Genomic DNA, 24,063 nt, shown 5'->3' with positions numbered 1-24,063 from the left:
GTGGATATGTGAGTTTTTTGTGCATTGAGGACATTCTGCAGTCTCAGACCTTTGTTTGGGGAATGCATCTTTTCTGGATTGTGTCAGATTTTGTATAGTCAAAAAACTCAAATAAATGAAAAAATTCATTTTCGGACATTCCATTCATTCCTATGGCCGGGTCAAAATGAATGTAATACTTGTGGGTGTAATACTTTTTTTATTACACCCACATAGAATCCTCGAATCGGCTCAAATTTTTTTGTGCTTTGTGCTCCATGCTCAAGTGTGACAAAATTAAATTAAAATAAATCTGCAGTTTTTTTATGTAAATTCCATGCTTTTCCAGTGGCAGGTCAAAATGACCCGCGAGGGACACTTTTGATACTTTTTTTTAATAGCACCCACGTAAACTGCTCGAATTCACTCGAATTTTTTTTCATGTATTCCCGGTTCAAGTGTGACAAATATAACAAAGTCTCATACCATAAAGATCAACGCTCGATTTTGAAAAAATCTTTAAAAATGAGTTTTGGGTCAAAATGACCCGAGGGACGGATGAGGGTTAAGCACCTTTATTTTTAAGAGTGTGCCTGGATATCTGCAAAATGGTCTGCAGAACATTTACTGAGAGCAGTAACTCATTAAGCATAAAATGCTGAACACATGACAGGGAAGACAACAGTAGACAGAGATATGTGGTTGCTAGATTTTTGGCACAAATTAAATGCCATATCCATTGACTTCTGCAGTTGTACTGAGCTATTGGTATTTTCTATCCTCTAACCCTAAATATGAACCTCACCAAACTTTTTGTATTTTTACATGCTCATACAGGCATATTTTATGAATGGGGCAGGTCACTCTAAATAAATACCTACCTACCCCTACCTACCTCATGTTTATATGATCCTCAAACCCCGTTGCACACCGTTTCCAGGAAACATGTCGTTCAAACCGGAAACCGTAGCACACCGGTGCACACCGGTTTGAGCTTGAACTTGCCCCAGTATAAAGGCATGCATCTTCCTTTTGTTTTGTTTGGAAAATAAATAAATAAATACAATTGTACTACGAATCTTTTTTACATTTAATTGTTTAGTAGCTATTAATTGTTTTTTTCCCTGTATTTCACAATATACATATTTAGCCTCTAACTAATTGACACTTTCATTTTACAGGTTTCATTTTGGCAAATGTTGCATGTCTGTGCAGGAATAGTAAACGCATAAAATGTGTGTGGGCGGACTGTAATCTGACTCCTCTTCTGCTGTATTTATTAACGAGACATCGTTCGATAGAAGGACAGTGAAACGTCAGCACGCCCCACCTCTGCTTCAGTCAGTCAGAGAGATTCAAATGACATGTTAAATGACATGAGGATACACTTCAGCTCCAAATCTCTCTGCTTCATACGCCTGCCTTATTATATGACGAACAACGGTGCAAAAAAGGGAATTCTTAGCAATATCACCTAAAACTACTTATTTCATATTGCTTAGTTTACGGTCCACAGAATGAAAAGCTTCGTGACGGTGTGCTGTCTGAGTTTTCTGCTGGGTCTTGTGGCTGTAGTTGAGAGTGATGAAGACTACACTGAGGATGAAGAGATGATCCTGTCTTTAATTCTGCAGGATGACACCCAGCCTGAAGCAGAGAGCAGGCCATCCGCCCAGTTTTACAGGTGCACTAAGGTAAGATCACCTGCTAAATGAACTAATTGTGGGACTGGTAATATTACCTGATATTAACTTTAAAAATATTAACAAAAATGCTTCGTTAAGGAAAATACTTTGGGGTGGAAATAGGTGAATAGGGGGAAAAATAAAAATACATAGGAAAAATCGCTGCATTTCTGTGTCTGGGGTGTTCAGTGGACGGCACGTCCTGATTTTGCTGAGTTAGATGTGTTCGTTTGGAATTAATCGCATGAACAACTTATTCTTTTTATGAAATTAAAAGACACTATTTCTGATATATGAAAGGTTTGTTTTCTGTTAATCAAGCAAAGTGCATTTACTAGCCTATGTCTTACAGCATGCAGATTGTTTAATTCTTAGGTCAGGTGTATCAAATGAAATATAAAAAAATATAATTAGCTAATAATGCATGTATAATTAGTCATTTGCGGAGTGATACTAATAAACAAGTCGTAAGTTTTTTTTCCGTAGAGCATCAGGCACATATGGTTATTGTTAGTCCTGTTATAATTAGTTCTGTTAACATGTTTATATATATAAACTTATATAACTTATATAAACAGTAATGTCAAAAAATTAAGATGTTTAAAAGAAAATAAAAACATACATCTGGTGTCAGTATTGTCATATGCCAAGGAAGTCTAAAATAAACGCTCTGTACGTGTGGGACGTTTGGAATGAGGAGGTTATCAAAATCAGTGTGAATCAAATGGCCTACGTCGTGTTTTACACGCAGGACGCGTGGCGCATGCCAGGTCAGTATATAGTGGTGATGCGGAACGGAACGCACGTGAACCAGGTGGAGCGCACCGCGCGCAGACTCCGCGCAAAAGCCGCCAAACGCGGATATCTGATCGAAATACAGCAGACTTATTCAGGAGCTTTCCACGGGTTTCTGGTGAAAATGAGCAGCGATGTTCTTCACATGGTAATTTGCAAACATTATTACATAATGCTCACAATTTCATATTTTATATTTAAGAATGTTTGTTCAGTCTGATGGACTGAAAAAAAAAACATGAAAACAAGTACTGGAATTACAATAATTCTTAAAAATACACATTGCCTGTCTTCTTCATTCCATTGCCTTTGATTTTGGCAGGCAGTAAAGCTGCCCCATGTGGAATACATTGAAGAGGATTCCTCCATCTTCGCCCAGAGCATCCCATGGAACCTGCAGCGCATCCTTCAAAACAAACATGAGACTGGAAAATACTCACCACCAAGTGAGCTGACGTTTTCCCCTCTTTCCCAAACACTTTGTTACTTCTAAAAATATGTTCTGAGATCCTGAAGTGAACCCTTTTCCTATTTTTTTTATGGTAATAAAGTATTAAATCTACAGAGCTGTAATGTTTGTGTGTATGTAGATGACGGAGCAAAGGTGGGAGTGTATCTTTTGGACACAAGCGTTCAGGTGACTCATCGCGAGATTGAGGACAGGGTGATGGTGACGGACTTCAACAGTGTGCCGGAGGAGGATGGGGTCAGAGTTCACAGACAGGTAGTTGAATGTAATAAAATGTGTTTTATGACAACTGGATAATTTTAATAGCTAATAAGAAAAAGTATGTCCATCAATTCCTGCGTTCGTCTGCCCACAGGCTAGTCAGTGTGACAGTCATGGCACGCACATAGCAGGTGTGGTCAGTGGACGGGACTCGGGTGTAGCTCGAGGTGCCAGTGTAAACAGCGTCCGAGTGTTAAACTGCCAAGGCAAGGGTACTGTGTCAGGAGCTTTGGCAGGTAAACCAAAACATAAATAATAATTGTATATAACTATTAAATACACATACAAGTTATATTAACCTATATATTAATTTAGAAAAATGTTTTATAAGTAATTTCTATTTAGATGTATTTAGATAAAGTAGATCTTTGCAGAATTTGCATTAATTGACCCAACTCTGTTGCAGGTCTGGAGTATATTCAGTCGTCTCTGATGTCTCAGGCTATCAGACCTGTGATCCTACTGCTGCCATTTGTAGGGGGATTCAGTCGCACCCTCAACGCTGCCTGCAGGAAAATGGTGGAATCTGGTGCAGTGCTTGTTGCTGCAGCTGGTAACTACAACGATGATGCTTGTCTGTACTCACCAGCCTCAGAGCCTGAGGTACAATGGATTCAATTCTTCAGAAAAGCAATTGCTTGTCAATATATTCGGTTTTGACATGATTTGGTCCTCTGCTGCAGGTGATAACAGTAGGGGCCGTTAATTTTGCTGACCAGCCCTTGAGCACTGGGACGACAGGCACCAACGCGGGCCGCTGCGTGGATGTGTTCGCACCCGGTGATGACATCATCAGCGCGTCCAGCGATTGCTCCACCTGCTTCACCACCAAGAGTGGAACGTCACAGGCAGCGGCACATGTTGCTGGTTAGCACCAAAACATGCCTAAACTATGATATTTTGTTTTATCGGTCTGTCCTAACAGCTGTGTATTTTCAGGTATAGCGGCGGTGCTCCTAAATTTGAATCCGAACTCTAGTTCTGCTGAGCTTCTACAACAGCTCCTCCATCATTCAGTCAAACAGACCATTAACCCAGAGTCTCTGCCACTGAACCACCGTCTCTCTACACCCAACATGGTGGTCGCCTTGCCTGACCCGACCTCCACACTCACAGGTCAGAGTTCACAAGAAAAACTTTATTTAAATGACTCAACACTGTGGCTTGCTGAGCAATGTCAGTAATAGTCTGGACTGACAGAACAGTCTGATGATGACTCTAATACTGTAATCAGCAGACTGTAATAAATTCATAATGTAATATAACAACCTTATTAATATTTAATAATAATAACAATCTTTAATTCAACATTATAATTAGCAGATTACAATAAATTTTGTATATAATATAATATATAATATAATATAATACAAATCTTCTTTCAGAACCATTGATAGACTATTATAGTTTTTAATATTTTTTTAATGAAATCGTAATTTTGTGTTAAAAATTTTAAGAAAAATGTTATTAGTTTAAAAAAAAAATCGCATTCCAAAATAAAAGTTTTTGTTTACATAATATATGTGTTTGTATTGTGTATATTTATTTTGTATATATAAATACAAACACATGCATGGATATATTTAAAAAAAAAATGTTACGTTCATATGTTTAATATATTTATATATTATATGAATTTAAATATATACACATACATACATATATATACACATGTAAATACGTGTATTTTCGCCCAAGCTGGTTTAGTTATTTTTGCAGGTAGATTTTAAACAGTACTAACCATGTCCAAAACATATTGGCAACCATTAAGGTCATTTAATTCCGCTACATGTGTGTTCTCTTACAGGAGAGGATTTACTCTGTAGATCCGTTTGGTCTGAGCGGTCAGCTGCTAAAGGTTTGGCCACAGCTACAGCCCGCTGTCGTCACGGTGAAGAGATGCTGAGCTGCTCCAGTTTCTCACAAAACGGAGCAAGAGCTGGAGAAAGAGTGGAGGTGATTAGCAAAGAATGTTTGTTTAGATTGCTCAAAAATAAAAAAGTTAAGTTAAAATAATATTTGCTCACCAAAGTAATTTCCTTTCTGCCAGGAGAGAGATGGGCAGAAAGAGTGTGTTGCTGTCAATGGGAATGGAGGGCAAGGTGTGTTCGCTGTAGCGCGCTGCTGCACAGGCCATAAAGCTCAGTGCCAGATGTTAGAGAGTCCCCAGAGAGGTGCGGATGCAGAATGTCCTCCAGACCACCAGCTGACAGGTGACAGATGGTTTCACACTGCAGCGTTTTTCATAAACTCAGGAAATTATCATTAATTGATGGAATGTTCTGGGTTCAGGGGAAGTTAAAAGTCTGTTGGGGTTTTTTTCAATTACCAGACAATAATCTCAGACAAAGAGATGTCCATAAAGTTTTTTTTATAAAAAAAAAAATGTTATTAATAATAAAAAAATATGGTTCATAATATGAATATTAATAAAATAACATTTTATTTGAACATTTTAATACCTTTTTTTTTTCAATTCTTGTGAACTTTTTATTGAGCTTTTGTTTTGAAATAATTCATACAAAAATGAAAATTTCAACCCTCAGGCCATCCAAGATGAGTTTGTTTCTTCATCGGAACAGATTTGGAGAAATTTAGCATTACATCACTTGCTCAGAAAATGGATCCTCTGCAGTGAATGGGTGCCGTCAGAATGAGAGTCCAAACAGCTGATAAAAACATCACAATAATCCACACTACTCCAGTCCATCAATGAACATCTTGTGAAGAAAAAAGCTGTGTGTTTGTAAGAAACAAATCTATCAAAATGAGGCATTTTAACTTGCCTGGCCAAAATACAAGTCCATAATGTATAATGATAATGCTTCCTTCAGTGAATAAGTCAATCTGTTTTAACTACATATTTCTCTCCTGATTCAGATGAAATGACTTTCACTGGAGAAAGCATTATTACTAATAGAGTTAAAAACATCTTGATGACGGATTTGTTTCTTACAAACACGCGGCTTCACAAGACGCTAATTGATAGACTTGTGGACTATTGTGATGTTTTTATCAGCTGTTTGGACTCTCATTCTTACGGCACCCATTCACTGCAGAGGATCCACTGGTGAGCAAGTGATGTAATGCTACATTTCTCCAATTGGAAGAAACAAACTCATCTAGATCTCAGATGGCCTGAGGGTGAGCAAATGTTCATTTTTGGATGAACTGTTCCTTCAGTTCACTTAATGATTGAAGTTTCTGTTGTCGCTGCCGATGAAAATCAATTTGAATTGAGTTCTCTATGCTAAACTACAAGACAACTTGTTTCGTTGTATATTTATGTACACAACTGTCATCTTTCCCTGCAGGATGCAGTTCTTCCTCTTCATCTGGAGATGCATCGGACTCTGAACGACCTCTACATGGCATCCGCAGGGCATGTCCTGCTAAAAGGGATGTAACGTCATACGCCTCCTGCTGCCACACATCCTCTCTGGAGTGCCGGCTGAAAGAACACGACTCTATGGGTCTCAGCGAGCAGGTGACTTACTCTCAAGAAGTTTCCATTGACACAATGAACACAAAAACTAATGTATGGCTTCTAACATTTGTAACAGTTGCAGTTTAAATCCTGAATCTGTTTTACAACTGTGGATTCATCAAAACATGATTTGGTGTATCTGAGCAACTTTAACCTGCATCTTTCTTTCAGGTGGAGGTTTCATGTGAAGACTCGTGGACACTGACAGGCTGTCAGGGTCTGTCACATGGTTCTGTCGTTCGTGGGGCATTTGCTTTGGGAAACACCTGTGTAGTTCATACATCTGGAGGAGATATAGGAGCTGCCGCCATCGCCACCTGCTGCAGGCACCGCCTGTCCCACAAGCCATCTGACCACTGAGGGATGTGTGTTCTTTGTTTCTCACTTCTCTAAACCATGGCCATAACTGCTATAACACATATAATAGTTGGAGGTGTTACATAAGTGAGCTCAGTTCTGTCATTACGCAATATTACATGACAGAGAAGTGCATTGTAACCAGTTCTGGACATAACCATATTCAATCTAGAAACTCTACAAGGAGCGCTAAAACACTTAGAATTCATATTAGACATATTAGAATTCAGACTGATGCCGATAATTATTTTCATGTTATGGCTATAAAAATTCTCTACTATTTTCCTTAAATAATAATAAAAAAAAACACTAAAATTGATGATCAATTGTTTTAAAATCTACAAGTGAATTCAGGCATCATTGAAAAATGGGTATTCATTTTGAGATTTGCTAAAAATTACGTTTAACAGTAGTAAAGCGAGCATTAGATGACAGCTAACTATAAAAATAGAGGAAATAAGCATGTACAATGAAATATAGAATATCAGTCAATATATTTAAAATATGTAGCAATACTGCTTAATTAAAAAAAAAAAAAAACAATATCGGTAACCGATATTATAGATAATACCACTTTGACTGTATTTAGGACTAGCACTTTTCATTTTTATATTAACAGAATATATTTCAAATGTGTACCAATACTGTTAAATTAAAAAAATATCCAATATCGGTAACCGATATAGATAATACCACTTTGACTTATTCAGGACCAGCATTTATCATTTTTATGTTTGCACATATTCTAAATTGAAACAGAGGTCTATTTTCATTATTTCTGGCAAGAGCATTATCTCCTATTATGCATGTGCACTGTGTATAAGAGTGTAATTCTTTTTATAAATGTATATTTTTGTATTGCAAATCTTATGACAAATTCATGTAATGGTCTACTTCAGACTTGGCAGATACAAAATCACACAGTCTGCAAAGTTGTGCATTCCAGTTTTTCCTTTTTATATCAAATGTTTTCATTGTCAAACTCTGATGTACAAATTAAAATGTGGTTTTAACATGCATTAACAGATTCCTTTACACACTCGCAGCAGAAATGAATCAAAGAATCACCAGTTATTAAAAACTCTTCAAGCATCTTTAACCCTGTCCTGACACCCAGCTTAAAAACACAAGCCTCGTCACAGATCTACCGAGCGGTTGGTACAGCATCTACAGGTGTAGGAAAGGTTAAAAAAGATTGATTGGAGGGAGGAGGATCAGATTTGTGGATAGTTTTAACACACCCTGTTCACTCAAGTACACCATATTTCAAAGAAGACTACAGCACTGGTTATAAACTGTAACTCCACCATATCTTAAAGGCTCCTTTAGTGAAAACCTAAGCAGGCAGTTGAGCTGAAATGAGTGATATCTTTGCAAATGTGCATATTTCAGCAAAATAAGAAAGATGCCTTATGTTTAGGCACTGATCTGATGAATTCTGCCCTCTATTGTAACTGAACCGTGTGCCTTTAGTCTTGAAACGTTTCAAAATAATCCTCCGGTCATCCTAAAACCTAACTAATGCTCCCAAACACTTACCACATCTGCTGCAGTGAATTAGCAGTGGACTATTTACTGATTCAAAGCATGAAGGCAGTTGTGAGTACTGCAGTGTTTTGCTGACTATTAGAGGCCAAAACCAAGAGAAAGAGACAAAAAGTCAAAGACCATACTGAAAAAGACTGCTTAAACCAGCCTTAACAGGTTTTACCAGGCCTTTGGCCTGATCAATCTTGAGTTTAGTTGCCTCAAGGTACTCTTAATATCAGCAAACCAGGCTGGCCATGTTGAAAAACAAACAAACATGTTGTTGAACCAGTTTGAGATGGTCTGCTAGTTTTATCAGGTCTTCCAGCCTGACTAATCTTGAATGTAAGTACCCCAAACCACTCTACAACCAGCAAACCAGGCTGGCCATGTTGAAAAACAAACAAACATGTTGTTGAACCAGTTTGAGATGGTGTGCTGGTTTTATCTGGTCTCCCACCCTGACCAACCTAGAGTTTATGTGCCCAAAACTCCCCTAAAACCAGCTAAGGAACCAGGCTGGCTCTGTCATCTTAAACCAGTCTAAGCTGGTTTGCTTCTCTTAGTTGCTCTTCCAGCCTGATTAGGCTGGTCTGTTGGCTGGCATTGAATGTTTTTGGACACTAAACCACCTAAACACAACTTAGCCGGGCTGAGAAACCAGCATAAACCAGCAAATCCACTTAGACTGGTTTAAGATTTATTCTATAAACCACCTTCTCTCAGCGGTTTCGGCCAGTTTATGCAGTTCTTTTCCAGCAATAAAGTCTCTCACACATACAAACATGCACAGAAGCGCGTGAAAGTTGCGAAGAGCAGGTGACTGAGGTAAAAAGCAGCACTAACGTTTGTGTGAGGTGGCATTGAGGTCCTTCCGCTGTAAACATTGAAGCAATGTCGCTAAGTGTTCTAGTCTAAATACAAAATGAGCAGCAAACGGCAGCTGAATCACCCTGCAGACTCCCTGAAAGCAGGACATCACAGGCTCGGCTCAGACAAGGACCGTGACACACGAGACGCCGCCTGTGTCCTCGTATGGCACTCTGAGATGAGCGTGGCCGAGCCATCCGAGTATACGCGTGTGCGTTGTTATCGTAATGTCGAGTGGGTTCAGGCATTTGTGTAGCACGACGTGTCCACTGGTTTGTCTCAAGGCGAGGACGCGAGCGGCGTAGGGGAGGAGTCGAGTAAAGGCACTTTACTACTCAGTGAGAACTTTCCGGTCCCTCCAACAACCTCCGTCTTTCTCTTTCCCCTCCCCGCCCCATCCTCACCTTGTCATCCGATTTGCATTGCGTAAGGCAGACTAAATGGAAAAGATGCAGGTAAACAAACAAAAAAAGGACAAATGTGGCAAAATAAACCCTGAAAAGTGTCTTCACGTCCCTAGATCTTTATACCAAAGCAGCACGAGACAACATCAAAACAGACGAACAAGAAAGAAATGAGACAGTTTTTCAATGACAAACTCTGCTGATTGTAGCACTCATTGTCTTTCAGGAAGAAGAAAAGCTCATTGGACAGTAGCGTCTCTGTGTGTTGCATATGTGTCTCCGGACGCATCTGCTGATGCGATGTGTCTTCCGCCGTAAGGTCCGTCCTCAATGTCCACCATCATATTTCTGTCTAGCACTTGCGTAAACAGCTTGTGTCTTTTCCTGCATGCTGTTCCTATCCAAGAAACTCGATGGACAAGAGAGCAGCGAGGGACGTCCGCTATTGTCTCCACGTGATGAATTTCTCACAAACTGAATTCAAATATAAAGTGCTTTAAAAAATACCAGCAAGAAAAAGGAAAAACGGTGTGATTATTTGACTCTCAGAGACTTGGCAAGTTCTTCTTTTTTCGAATAAATTTGAGGCACCTCTCAAACAGATCCACAAAAAATAAAGAAAATCAGTAAAGGATTCTTAAAAATATTATTTTACATTTGAAATTACACTTATGGAACACATCTTTACATTTCTCATGAATAGTATCTACTTAATTACATTGGCAAATATACGCTGACTGCTTTTAAAACACCCCGTCTGGCACCATAGTAGTAGTTCGGCGTAAAAACGTCAAGGAAACAAACGCCTTCGTTTTTATTAAGTCCCACTGGTCTGACAGAACTCATCAAGCCAGACGAAACATCGAAATAACGCGCAAGATCTGAACTCTAATTTCATCCAGCCAGGTTTTAACCAACAGAAGAAAAAGAAAAAAAAAAAAAACGATATATTCGCCTCTGTTCACGTTTCGGACGAGGCGGCCTGAAGAGCGAATGCTCCGACGGGCCCTTTGGCTGCTACTGGTCCCTCCATTTCCAGTCCCTAGAAGATCAAATGCAGTTTTCTGATTGTCTGTTTAGAGCCACAACATCTCTCTGTCGGAGGGAAACTTTTTTGTGTTGTTTTGTTGTGCAAAAACAATAAGAAGCGTTATGGATCCACATCTTCTAGATCACTTCGAGAATCGCCCAACATCATGGGGGATTCAGATCCCTGAGAGAAAGAGAGGTGGAAATGGTAAAAGAGTAAATGTAATCCTTTATTAAACACTAGTGTATTTTATCATATAATGTAACTGATGATGGACTGCTGAATTAATGACAGACAGAGCTCTACCTGTCTGAGGCTTCTGTCGGAGTTCTCATTGGCTGGGCTGCCATCTGATCCATTACTGCTGCCGGACTGCTCCTTCTCGTTCAGTAAAGCTGTGGCATAAGCTAGAGTGTCCTAAACACAAAAACCAGCATTCACTAAACTTCACTCAGCAGTTCACATGCCCTCCTAATGGCTCATAAAATGGGTGGCTAGCTCTAGGTAAATCATTTATTTAAAGATGTACATTTTAAGACAAAGCTTAAAATCATTGTAATTAGCAGAAATGTAACTTTGTATTTAGCTGAAACTTTGAAATTCGCTTAAATTTGCATTGCAGTGTTTTTTTTTTTTATCTCAAAGGAAAGCAAAACATGAAGGATATACAAAAGTGAGGGAAAGGGAAAGAAAGAAAGAAAGAAAGAGAGAAATAGGACTTTTTACTCCCAAGATTTTCACAAATTATTTTTTGGATTCAAAATGAAGTTTTCCCTAAAAGTGTTGTTAACTAAAACTACTGGTGTTTAGTAAGTGAAATTAAGATGAAATATAGTAAAATATAAATATCAGATGAAAAACTTAAAGTGTAAATGTGCCCAATGGAGTCCCAGCATTTCAAACATATTACATGACATCAAAACAGAAGAAAAATGTTTCACAAAAGTTTTCAACTTTAAATTGTAAAGTTGAAATTTCAAGTTTGACAAATACATAATCACTTTATTCTGGTTATGTATAATGTAAAGAATTGTGAGAGCAGTACCTGTGCTGAGATGGTGCGCTGGAAGGTTTTAGCCGTGGACGTCTCGTTCGATACATTGCTCTGAGGTGTCCAGTAGTGCTCAGACATCTGAAAGAGGAGAGAAGGGGAATTCAACAATGGATGCTATTTCACAATAAAGAAGTACTGGTGTGTGTGTGTGTGTGTGTGTGTGTATCTGTGGTCTCTTGCCTTCTTCTGGAGCCACTGCACTGCCCAACTCCAATGTCCTGAGAGCTCTTTAAAATAGTCCTTTGCTGGAGAACATCTAACAGAAACACATTGTTTACATTTAACATCACTTCTGCCAGAAACACGGATATTGGAAGCAGAAAATATTAGACATTATTTATTCCGATTCAAATAATAATGTACTAAACAGTACTAAAGTTACCAATCTTTTCTACTGTATATTAAAATGTTTTTTATACATGCGATTTCGCTTCAAGTGGAATTATTGTTTAAACATAAGAAAAATAGTAGACATTTAATATATCAGGCATGTAATTTACAGGCAGGTACTGGCTTATCATAACAACAATAGGGATGCACAAATATTAAAATTCTGGCCGTTACTGGTAATTATTTTTTCATTATGCCCAATAACTGGTAAATGCCTGACATTAAAATTCAATACTATTTTTTCTAAATGAAGGAAAAGTAATCTACTTAAAACTAGTGCTGTCAAACGATTAATCGCGATTAATCGCATCCAAAATAAAAGTTTTTGTTTACATAATATGTGTATTTATTATGTATATATATTCAAACACATGCATGTATATATTTAAGAAAAATGTGTTATGTATATATGTTCAATATATTTATATATAAGAATATAAATATATACATGTAAATATTTTCAAAATATTTACTGTGTGTTTGTATTTATATATACACAATAAATATACACAGTACACACACATATATTATGTAAACAAAATCCTTTATTTTGGATGCGATTAATCGTTTGACAGCACTACTTAAAACTAAAAGGAACTGCTAGAAAGGCAAGTGAATTCGACATCACAATCACAATTATGAAGCATGAAAAATCAACACTTATTTTGAGATTTGCTATAGATTACATTTAATAGTGTTATTAATTTAACGCTTTTAAAATGTTAAACATTAAAAAAGTGAGTGTTTGATGACAGCAAAGGAAAATGTAAAAATAGAGGAAATTATCATGAACATTTTAAATATCCAAATATCAACAGATACGAGTTAACATATTAAAAAATATTGGCTGATAACCAAAATGGCTCTATTATATCATATATCCCTAAAACTCAATACTATTATATACAATTACATTCATCTATGTTAATACCCATATTGAGTGAGTATTCCCAACTTGATCCCAGTGCTCTACACTCACTTCTGTGCCAGCGTGACCAGGAACTTCACACACTGATAGCAGCGACTGCTGTCCACATTGTTGCTCTGATGCATCAAAGCTGTGAAAGAACGAGAATCACATATTATCACAAATGAACTGAATCTTACAAACACTCACACTGATAGAGCCTTTTAATTATACAGTTCTTACCCAAAAGGCCCTTTTCAGATTCAAATGCATATTTGAGCCTCTGAGACTGCAGAGGGTCCTCTATCATCTGACAGGTCAAAGGAAGAGTGGCGTTACATGATTATAAACTATAACAATAAACTGTTTTCAAGACAGCACATGGCCATCACTCACCAGGATCTCTAGGAGCATCTGAAAAACGTTCTTCAGTTCGTGAGGAGGAGCCGTTTCCAGAGGGCTCTACAAGTCACATGAACATGTCATAAGAAAGATTGTTGTAAGTTTATTTTTACACAAACACAGGCAGGGATCAGCTCAACAACTATTTTTCTGCTGAGATTACTTTGGGTTGTATATTTGTATGTTTGTATATGACATTTTTTCACTTTACACAATATACATACACACTATATATTTTCCTATAAATAAGTGTACAATAAAATCATAAATCAATAATTATAAATAAATAACATTTAAATGATTAATTATTAAAAACAAAGTATTAATGCATTTTATTTATTTTTATTAGAATTTAAAATGTCAGGGTACCAACCTTGAGTAGGTGTAGGACTCCCAGTGAGAAAGGTTCATTACAGAATGAGCAATATGTGATCATCTCTATGAGAAACGACAATGGGCCGGACAATTCACGCATGGCAAACATCACCTGAAAGACATGTGACTCAGTCAGTAGTGTGCAAAACAGACAGACAGAGACAGCAGAGAGAGAATAAGAGGCAGCATTACCTCCATGAGATACGCCTGCCCTTCCGCTTTGAAGAGCAGCGTGTTGATGTCTGGATGTAGAGGCAGGAGGGGTGAAGATGGAGCCACCAGTCCTGAGGAAGCGTGCTTGAACACTCCTTGAGCTGAACACAGGACAACAGTATTCACATCTCACCATTACTTCACTCACACAGAGACCCATTAATATCTAAACATACAGAAGACTGCACTAATAAATGAATGCTTTATTCAACTTTGTTGATTATATTTAAACCAACATGTAAACTACCATTCAAATATTTGGGGTCAGTAAGATTTTTTTAAATCACTAAGGCTGCATTTATTTGATCAATAAATACAGTAGAAACAATAATGTGAAATATTATTCGAATTTAAAATAACATGCAGACTCAGTCAGTAGTGTGCAAAACAGACAGACAGAGACAGCAGAGAGAGAATAAGAGGCAGCATTACCTCCATGAGATACGCCTGCCCTTCCGCTTTGAAGAGCAGCGTGTTGATGTCTGGATGTAGAGGCAGGAGGGGTGAAGATGGAGCCACCAGTCCTGAGGAAGCGTGCTTGAACACTCCTTGAGCTGAACACAGGACAACAGTATTCACATCTCACCATTACTTCACTCACACAGAGACCCATTAATATCTAAACATACAGAAGACTGCACTAATAAATGAATGCTTTATTCAACTTTGTTGATTATATTTAAACCAACATGTAAACTACCATTCAAATATTTGGGGTCAGTAAGATTTTTTAAAATCACTAAGGCTGCATTTATTTGATCAATAAATACAGTAGAAACAATAATGTGAAATATTATTAGAATTTAAAATAACATGCATCTTTTGTGTCACATGATCCTTCAGAAATCATTCTAATATGCTGATTTGCTGCTCAAGAAACAATCCTGCTTATTATCAATACTGAAAACAAATGTGCTGCTTAATATTTTTGTTGAAATCGTGATACATTTTTATTTCAGTATTCTTTTATGAATATAAAGTTCAAAAGAGCAGCATTTGTTTGAAAGATAAATCTTTTGTAACATTCTAAATGTTTTACTGTCACTTTTGATCAAATTAATACATCCTTTCTGAATAAAAGTATTCATTTCTTTCACCAAAAAAACCCCCATATCAATTATAAAATGTATTAAAAAGTATTATCTTTTTTCCTCATTGTTGTCATTGTTCTGTGAAAAAGCAAAAAAACTAAAACATGTAAAAAAAAAAAACAACAAAAAAAATATTTTCTTTATAGTACACATTAGTATTGAATTTTTTTTGCAAACTATAATTTCCATTTTTTTGTTTACTTTTACGTCATTACATTTTTATGCCCTCATAATAGTTTTCATTAATGATAATAACTTTGGTGTGTGTTCCGAAATCGTGTGTTCTTACCCTCCATCCTCTGAGACGTGAGGTCTGTGTGCAGCACGATCAGGGCCAGAGTGTTGAGAAGATGCAGGAACTCTCGAGCCTGTGCCGAATTCCAGCGCCGGTGCTGAAACACAAAACCAGCAGAACATTAAACAGTGTAGGTCAACATGTGCACCTAAAGGGACAGTTAACCCAAAAATTCAAGTTCTGTTATCATTTACACACCCTCATGTTATTCCAAACCTGTATGACTGACTTAGGAAGATATTTTGAAGAATGTTGGTAACAGTCTTGGTTCCCATTGACTTTCATTGTATTTTTGTCCATACAATGGAAATCCAAGGAACGTAAACTATTTGGTTACCAACATCCTTCAAAATATCTTCTATTGTGTTCCACAGACAAACTCATACAGGTTTGGAAGGACATGAGGCTGAGTAAATGGTGACAAAATTTTCATTCTTGGGTGGACTATCTCTTTAAGCAAGCAGTAAACCCCAATATTCAAAAGCCGCAGAACACTGCAGTACCTGGTTGTTTTGCCGGTTGGGTCCCAGAAGGAAGACAAGCATCCGACGATAAGCAGAATGTTTTAGCAGCAGCTGACACGGCCCACAGCCCTAAAACAAATCATCAGTGAATAACTTACATTTGTTCCATAGGTTCCTATGTGTGGCTTCAGAAGACAGAATATCAGTTGTATGGGCCACTTTTATGGTACTTGTTTTTTTTTTTTTGGAGCTTACTATATATTTTCTTAATGGACATCAGTGAGTGACATCATTGTTCTCACCCTGTGAGCAAAGTTACTGAAGAGGCTGAAGTACTGAGAGCAGTTCTTGCAGTTATCCGGGACGTCCTTATCCAATAAAGAGAGCAGCATGTCCAGAAGACAGTCCAACCCAGCGTCCTGGAAGTACAAAGCGCTCTCCAGTGTCTTCTCCAGGATGGTGGCCACCACGACACGGACCTCCCGCACACTGCATTCCAACAGACAGATCCTACAGAGAGAGAGAAAAACATGTCCTTCATGAGGTTCACCCATTAACAATGTTAATTCAGTTGATTTTCAACCAGTTCTTGCATGAACATGTGGTAGGAGATGCTGGATGTTGGCGTATCTGAGCTGGTTGGGGAGGTCTGTGGAAACTTTCCCTACAGAGCCAGTTCTATCCAGGGCGAAAATTTTTATGAAATTACGGCTCCAGGTCTCTACTGATAAGGGAAACTATTTGTTTTGTTGGAAGTGTGTCAGAGCTGGATCATAAAACCATCGGGAACATTCCCTGGCTTCTGCTGAGGTGTTGCATGATAATCGGGACAGCCCTAACATTCGATACGAACCAACCAATCGTGTAGCAGGGCACAACGCCCCCCCTCCCCCCCTTACTCCCAATCCGGAGTACCTCTAGTCATGCTAGATCGTGCTTACATGCTCTACACATTAACATCCCAGTACTGGCCCATATTTCAGGTTGACACAAAGCAGCTGTAGCTGTACCCCACATATGCTATTGATTTTCAGCGATACGATTATGACCACACACTTACACTCACACAAACACAGGTGTTCACGATAGTTGGCTTTGGAGGAACAGGGCACTAGCTAAAACAAAAGTGTCATCTGGGATTTCCATGCATTTTTGTTTAGTTCTCATGGTAGAAACCAGTTGTACAACAGAACTTTTGACATGAGTGCCTCAAAACATATTTGGATAATTATGGACGCTATATTTTGCAAATTTAAGTGTCAGATACTTTTTGGTGTCAATGCATTTACAGAGGTGTGGAAAGAGCTGATCTAATTTTAAATAAGGTAAGAATGCAGCAACTGCAGCCACGGTTGCACTTTTCTTCTCCCTGTTTACAATGCACCGCTCCCATTGATAGAAATATAAAAGCATAAAAAAAAAATTTTCCCTGTCAAAATGATGACATTTCTTTTGAATTATGAAATATTTTAGCCTTTCATGTAAAATGAAGCCTTTAAAGGCCGGGACACACCAAGCCGACTTCAAAGAACTAGCGGCGACAAAAGCCAACGGTGTTGTTACGCAGATATACGAAACGTAAACAAAGCAGTGCTTGCGTACCATTTTGAATATCAGATATGATGATAACTCTTTATTTTAAGTGGCTCATGTTGCTATGAAAATATTCGCATATTGGAATGCTTGGGAAAGATCACGTAACATTAGAACAGCCTTCTGTCTGTGCAGCCTTCATTTACTTACTAGTTTTTATCACTTTCGCTTTAATTCTCGTGCACTGACTCGTTCGCTAAACTGAGCATCCAATCAGAGTTCTCACTCGCGCCGTCGCCGATTCAACATGCTGAATTGGGCAAACTGCCGCCGACGTGATCCCGACGAGAGTCGATGAGTGAAACACACCAAACAAACTAGCCCGAACAGATGCTCACCGACGGCGGCCGACGGCTGACCATTATTTCATGGTAACAATATATATAATGATATAGTTATTTTTTCCTTTAAACAAGGTCTTTATACCTTTTTTTTTGATACCATATAAATTTCATAATTCTTGTCACCAGGGTCAAAATCAAAAAACTAATACTAGCCTAAATTAAAAATGAATAAAATAAAAACTCAAGCTCACTGAAGACAAGACAGTCAGCAATTAAATAAGAATAAGAAACTAATTACAAGCATTAGGACAAAAAAATAACTGCAGTAGAACAAATAAATAAGAAATGCTACATACATTGTATAATCAAATGTATAAAAACACTGCATATTCTTAACTGTGTCAATTAAATATATATTTCTTCTTATTAAAGTTACAAAAGTGATTTAGTCAAGAGCAGTGAGAGATTTTCTCTCTTCTGTTGTTTGATTAATATGAATGACAGACAGCAGGAATATTAGACTGCTGTCACTTTAAGAGCTACCCAGTTAATCGTGTCTACAGGTATATCGCCTGCCCTTAATAGATATAAAGCTGTATAGAGATATATGTGTTTCATGTCTGTGTGCCAATAGTCTGGTTAGTTTTACTATTTACTAGCCAGTGGCGAATTTATTGCCAATGCGTGCATAGAGGGTTGGATGTGATGCTCACTTGATGATCTCCCGCCCTTCAGGTGCCACCAGGTACTGGACCATCCATTGACACGCCTCGCTACTCTTGGACAACAAAACCTCCACGGTAGCGATCCACTCCTCTGTGTCCACCCTGAGAGAGAAGACGTCAGAGTTCCCACACTGATTAAATAAACCGATACAACTGGGAGACTCGTTTAATGAGATATTGACTGAAAAAAGGTCATTTTTATTGTTTTAATTATTAAGATTTTGCTCATATTTTATGTACTTTCACAGTGCATTAAAAATGAAGTTTATTTTAAATGATCAATTCTAATTAATAAATAAATGTTTAAAAAACATAATAATAACAAAATTTAAAAAAATTTAAATACTGAAAAAAATTTTTTTTTTTCAATTAAATATAGTATTTTTTTTCCACCACTAGTTCTTGTCTTTGTAATAGTTTAACAATAATAACACTGTGTGAACAGGCCTCGAGTTTAAGTATTGTAAACAAAAGCATCATCCCACCTGAGTTTCTTTTTGGTACGCAGGTACGTGTGGAAGAGGAACTGGACGGCCAGCTGCAGGCTGGTTTTGGCCATGGCCTGATATGATGGATGCTTTAACTTTGTCTGAAAAACAGTATAAAGCTGAAATTTGAGTACAGGAGATATAGAGCACTTATAAAAGAGGCTGAATGCTCAGAGCTTACCGCGTTGACAGAAGCCAGAGACAGTGTGAAGTTGAAGTAATCACTGTTGTAAACGTCTCTGTTCTTCATGAACTTCAGATTTTCATCTCTCACCATCTACAGATCCAAAAATGTCAATTTTTGTGAACTTTTTGAGAAAGCAACAAAATGTCTGAAACACTATGAATAATATAATTATAGTTACAGTATAGTATGAATGTTGTCAGACCGGGAACATTTCTTCTAGTCACATTAGAATTGCAATGCATGAAAAGGCCTTAAAATCGCTACCTGATAGATCCTAGCAGGCATCTTTTCCACAAACAGACCCTTCTTCTCTCCTTTCTTGACCAAGCGTGTGAGCAGGGTGAGGCGGTCATTGTTGGCCCTGGGTGGCCGTGGGGAGGATTGCGGTGAGATCTCCGGAGATGACGGGGCTGACCTGAGGTGAAGGATTAGGAACATTAATAAGTGTATCCATATTCAAACGTTCATGCAGGAAGTAAAACACTAACTCACAATGAGAGATCCTCTGCCTCCTGTCTCATGATGCTGACTCGACTCTTTTTGGGCAGAACGGGGGAGTTCTGGTCACTGATGCGCTGGTAGAACAGCATATAGGCGTTCCAGTAGCGCCGCCGCACATCCGGGTAGGGGTTAGCTATAGCATGTGAATACAGTGGCAAGATGTTAATATAATATAACCATGAGTGATAATGAAAATGACAATGTGATATTTAATCCATGTAAGACTAAGTTAAGATAAAAATACTGGTGTATTTTACATATTAGTACAAATAAATAAATAAATAAATAAATCACCGGTCAATAACAGTGAAACCAGTTCATGATTACCACAATAAAAAATTATATTCTAACAAAAAAAAGAATTAAAATAAAATAAACATATAAATAGGCCTCAGTTTGAGTTCACGTAAAAGTTAAATTATTATTTTACTGACTTGGTGCTGAAGTAATTTATATGCATTTAAAGAAATATTAATAACTTACATTGGTCATAAACTTTGGGTCTGTACTCTCCTCCAAAACACTCATACTCCAGAGTCTCATCGTTCATGTCAAACTCTTCCACAACATTGTCATTAAACTTATACCAGCGTCCTCGTGAACTACCCCTAAAAGAAAATAAAGCATTGAAAAATGCATATTACAGACATTGCTTAGCTCTGCTTGGTCACCCAAACATTCCTTCATTCCCTCAAAAAATGCACCAGTTTAAAGCACCATCATGCTGCCAAGCATCTGGGACAGTTTAAGGCTCTCAAAAAAACACTCTTGCCAAAAACAGAAGCACGGCCCCCCAGAGACCCATAAATACACATACATACATACACACAGAGCGGGTAAAAGACCTCCCAGAAACATGTTTCAGATATTACATTTGCTGAAGTATGTCCTATATATAGAGTGTGCATTATGGAAATAGACTCTGCAGCAGGGGCGTTTCCTCCGAGGAGGCAAGGGAGGCACTGTCTCCTCGAAAAATTAGATGAGAAAATAATCGATATTAAAAAAATGAAACAACGCAAACATTACTAGTAAATATGACATTAAAAGTATAAAACTAATTTGTTTTTATAAAGAAACCCTGTCCAACAGCGACACCCGCAGGTAAAGTTACAGCGGAGGCTTGCCTCCCTTCAGTCCATAGACTTACAGAGACCCCTTAGCCTGCTGTGACCTTTCTGGGTTGTAATTGAGATGAATGGGGGAACATCACGTGAGAGGAGGCAATGCCTCCATGCCGCTATAATTGGATATGATCAGTTATTATTGGATGTGATTGGTTCATGTGATAAATCCCGCCTCTTGTTTTCGTGTGAGCTCTCAGCCTGAATGAAGAAAATGATGGCGTTATTGACAAAATAAGTAAACAACTCTCCTGCTTAGTTACCACTGCTTTGTGTCATGTCAAAATAAAACTTGAAATGGCCTGAAAACGTGATGACCGTGTGAGTTAGTGAGCATTCAGCGTGATGAAATGAAAGATGTATCTTCATGCCTGTGGCAGTGTTTACAGAGCTTTTATGATGATGACCCGAAAATAAGTTGATTATTAAAAAGAACAGCTGAGCATCAGTTCACTATTAAAAAACGGAGTGTCTATTTCACTAAGTGCAAATAGGCTGCCTTGTTGGTAGAAGCTATTTACACTAACTCCACCCATCAATGTAAGGTTACTACAAAAGACGATTGCTAATTAACAAGTTCAGTGGTGTATAGTAAAGCGCGTGCCTAAGTCCTTTTTGATGCGATCGACCCGGGTTAGATTCCACCCTTAACCAAACTTTTTTTTCTCCATTTTAAAATCTCATATCACATCGGGTAGGTTTAGGGAGGGCATATATTGTCTTAATACGGTGGCATCCATTTAATAATTTGAATTAAAATTATAATTTACACTCAATATGTTATTATTGCATACTGTCTTATAATGTTCTACAATACTAAGGTGCAGAATATTGTTCAAAAATATTGTTCAAATTGTTACTGCCTTTATTATTTTGGAATAAATGTAAAAATGCATAAAAACACTATGAAATGTATACTTATTATTTAAAATATTAAATGAAATAAAAATAATGTTAATAAAATACAAAATATAATTATTTTTGTTCTCTCTTATGTAATGTTTATTTAACCAAGAGAATGCGAAAACATTAAGTGTAACAGGGACATGAATATATATATATACTGTATATAACTGCCTCCTCATTTTAAAACACCACCGCACGCCAGAACTTCATAAATGTATTGTTCAACCACAAGCCTTCTAGAATGATTTAACAGAAGCTTTATGTAACATTTTAATGCATGTCATAATCTCCTACTACTTTTCATACTTTAGTGATTTGTTCCTTAGTAATAAACTCAGAATTATTTCCTTATCGTTTGTGTAGATCAGTGATTCCAAACTTTTGTCAGCCAAACCCCTTTGACCTAAAATGTTTATTTGAAGTACCACCTAAGAAGTTAGGATTTTAATAATTGAACAACATATCAACGTGATTACAGTCCTCTGATGTACTGTAGGTTAACAGTCACATGACATGGAGAAAAACAAAATGTTTAATCTTTTTTATTAATGTTTCATTTTAAAATTATTTAAATCGCGACAACTTGGAATAGTTTTAGCATGTTAATGGATATGACGATGTTAGTGTGTTTGGTCTTGGTGGATTATATCTGCCACACGCTCCTGCTGCCGCCGAGCAAATATGGACTTGCTAATGCCAATAGATATACAAACATGCGTTGTGAACATGTAAGATCTGATGCAGCAAGAATAAAGACACATAAATCCCATAGCAGCTCTAGACAGGTGGAGCTGGGGATGTGGAGGGTTTCAGTGGTTTTTGAAGCAGCAGAGGCCAATCAACTTGTGTCATGCAGTAAATTATGTGATTAGTAGCAGACTGCATGTAAAGGATCTATCAGCCTAGAGTTTCATAACTAAACTAGATACTAGATCAACTCACAAATCCCAGTTTGGAAAATCCTGGTGTAACTTGTAAGGCCTGATAAGAAGAGGTGTGCTAACATCTTCCAAGTCATCAAACTCTCTCCATTAACTTGGGACAGCAAGTAAACACCTAGCAACCACCCTGAAAACCCCACAAACACGTTACCAGACACTCTCTCTTGCCATCTCACCGGCGGTCTTTGATGAATGAGTAATAGTGTCCTGCGTGGGCCTGTCCGCTGTGGACCACCACTCCCACCAGTTCGTAGTTCTCAGAGATGGTGACCTTCTTCCGAGGTGATCCCCCGGATCCAGCCTCACCCCCTCTCCCGTTCTCTCCATGATCTGCACTTGAATCCTGACGGGCCATTCCTGACACCGTGTACGGCTCCATGTTCAGCACCCAGGGGAACTAAAAGTGAACAAGTTATTGAAGTATATGCAAATCAATTATATATTACTATTCAAAAGTTTGAGGTTGGTAAGATCTTATTTTTAAATTGATCAAAAGTAAGATTTTTGGTAAGTTACTAGTTGCAGGCCAACACTACATAACATGTGAACTGAAGCAGAGCTGATGCTGCATATAATCTTACTCTGATCTGCTCATCGTATTTGATGGACCGGCCACTTTCCCAGTCAAAGCCAAATCGCATGAGGTGGATGACCAGCACGCTGGGCAGAGACTTTATACAGGTCCGCTTCACAGTGGTCCGCTGCAACACAGAATGTGTGAGTACAAAGTACAGCTGTATTTCCCTTCAGTTCTTTATGAATGAAAACACATCAGACTGTACCTTCTCTTTACATTTCTCGCAGTAATAAGCATTGGTGCCATCCAGGACTTCTCCTCTGACAAATTGATCGAGAGAAATCTCCAGACTCTGACAGGACGTCACCCCCAAGTTCAGAGCCATGAACGTCTCCTCACGCTCATACCTACAGAGCAAACCCAAAAACAAACTCAAGTTAATGTTATAAAGAAGTCATGGGTTTGGAATGATATTTGAGTGAGTAAACAATGAGCTGATCCTTTAAGGCTTACCTGTGTGGGCAGTCTTTGCATATCTTCTGATCAGAGAAAATGCCCTGGAATGTGTTCTTGAAGATCTGCTCTCGACCGATTTTCTATAAGGGTGAAAATGAGGAAAACTGAAAACACACTTCAGACTGTGTATGAGCACTTGAGTATGCAAGGGACTTCAGGTGAGCTGTACCTTTAGATGTTCATCAAGCTGATCCACCAGACTGGTGAAGAACTCATAAGCGTCCTG

General features: G+C 37.9%; 2 protein-coding genes across 3 annotated transcripts in view; one reads left to right on the top strand and one right to left on the bottom strand.

Moving 5' to 3' along the window:
- Positions 1-1,319: 1,319 nt before the first annotated feature.
- On the top strand, positions 1,320-10,436 carry pcsk9 (proprotein convertase subtilisin/kexin type 9). 2 transcript variants are annotated; one of them, XM_016518258.1, is made up of 12 exons: positions 1,320-1,673; positions 2,416-2,607; positions 2,782-2,905; positions 3,050-3,183; positions 3,284-3,425; positions 3,596-3,792; positions 3,873-4,056; positions 4,129-4,305; positions 4,997-5,145; positions 5,240-5,402; positions 6,504-6,676; positions 6,848-10,436. In XM_016518258.1, exons 1-12 carry the CDS (start codon positions 1,497-1,499, stop codon positions 7,034-7,036), a joined length of 2,001 nt encoding a protein of 666 aa, XP_016373744.1. In that variant the 5' UTR covers positions 1,320-1,496; the 3' UTR covers positions 7,037-10,436. The 2 variants fall into 2 exon arrangements, with proteins under 2 accessions (XP_016373744.1, XP_016373745.1); XM_016518259.1 differs by lacking the exon at positions 2,416-2,607.
- Positions 10,437-10,468: 32 nt separating this feature from the next.
- Positions 10,469-24,063, bottom strand: part of usp24 (ubiquitin specific peptidase 24) — a 75,341-nt gene continuing 61,746 nt past the window's right edge. Inside the window, exons 45-65 of the mRNA XM_016518263.1 lie at positions 23,587-23,728; positions 23,386-23,505; positions 22,981-23,201; positions 20,317-20,441; positions 19,825-19,966; positions 19,597-19,747; positions 19,327-19,422; positions 19,143-19,246; positions 18,646-18,759; positions 16,358-16,565; positions 16,095-16,184; positions 15,586-15,688; positions 14,638-14,759; positions 13,991-14,104; positions 13,612-13,677; positions 13,459-13,525; positions 13,288-13,366; positions 12,099-12,174; positions 11,910-11,996; positions 11,171-11,281; positions 10,469-11,047 (exon numbers count right to left, since the gene is read on the bottom strand). Coding sequence (XP_016373749.1) covers positions 10,985-11,047; positions 11,171-11,281; positions 11,910-11,996; positions 12,099-12,174; positions 13,288-13,366; positions 13,459-13,525; positions 13,612-13,677; positions 13,991-14,104; positions 14,638-14,759; positions 15,586-15,688; positions 16,095-16,184; positions 16,358-16,565; positions 18,646-18,759; positions 19,143-19,246; positions 19,327-19,422; positions 19,597-19,747; positions 19,825-19,966; positions 20,317-20,441; positions 22,981-23,201; positions 23,386-23,505; positions 23,587-23,728 — 2,401 coding nt within the window. The 3' untranslated portion in view covers positions 10,469-10,984. The remainder of the gene's footprint in view (positions 11,048-11,170; positions 11,282-11,909; positions 11,997-12,098; positions 12,175-13,287; positions 13,367-13,458; positions 13,526-13,611; positions 13,678-13,990; positions 14,105-14,637; positions 14,760-15,585; positions 15,689-16,094; positions 16,185-16,357; positions 16,566-18,645; positions 18,760-19,142; positions 19,247-19,326; positions 19,423-19,596; positions 19,748-19,824; positions 19,967-20,316; positions 20,442-22,980; positions 23,202-23,385; positions 23,506-23,586; positions 23,729-24,063) is intronic.

The sequence above is a fragment of the Sinocyclocheilus rhinocerous genome, unplaced genomic scaffold, assembly GCF_001515625.1.
Source record: "Sinocyclocheilus rhinocerous isolate Xijiao unplaced genomic scaffold, SAMN03320098_v1.1 scaffold478, whole genome shotgun sequence".
Lineage (NCBI taxonomy): Eukaryota > Metazoa > Chordata > Actinopteri > Cypriniformes > Cyprinidae > Sinocyclocheilus > Sinocyclocheilus rhinocerous.
Note: the sequence above shows the minus strand (reverse complement) of the source record. Positions and strands in the feature narration are given on the sequence as shown.

Excerpts from the sequence above, each read along its gene's own strand:
- pcsk9 (XM_016518258.1), top strand. The coding sequence starts at position 1,497 with ATGAAAAGCTTCGTGACGGTGTGCTGTCTGAGTTTTCTGCTGGGTCTT. Across the intron at positions 3,184-3,283 it reads GGGTCAGAGTTCACAGACAG|GCTAGTCAGTGTGACAGTCA; the intron begins GTAGTTGAATGT and ends GTCTGCCCACAG. Across the intron at positions 3,426-3,595 it reads TGTGTCAGGAGCTTTGGCAG|GTCTGGAGTATATTCAGTCG; the intron begins GTAAACCAAAAC and ends ACTCTGTTGCAG.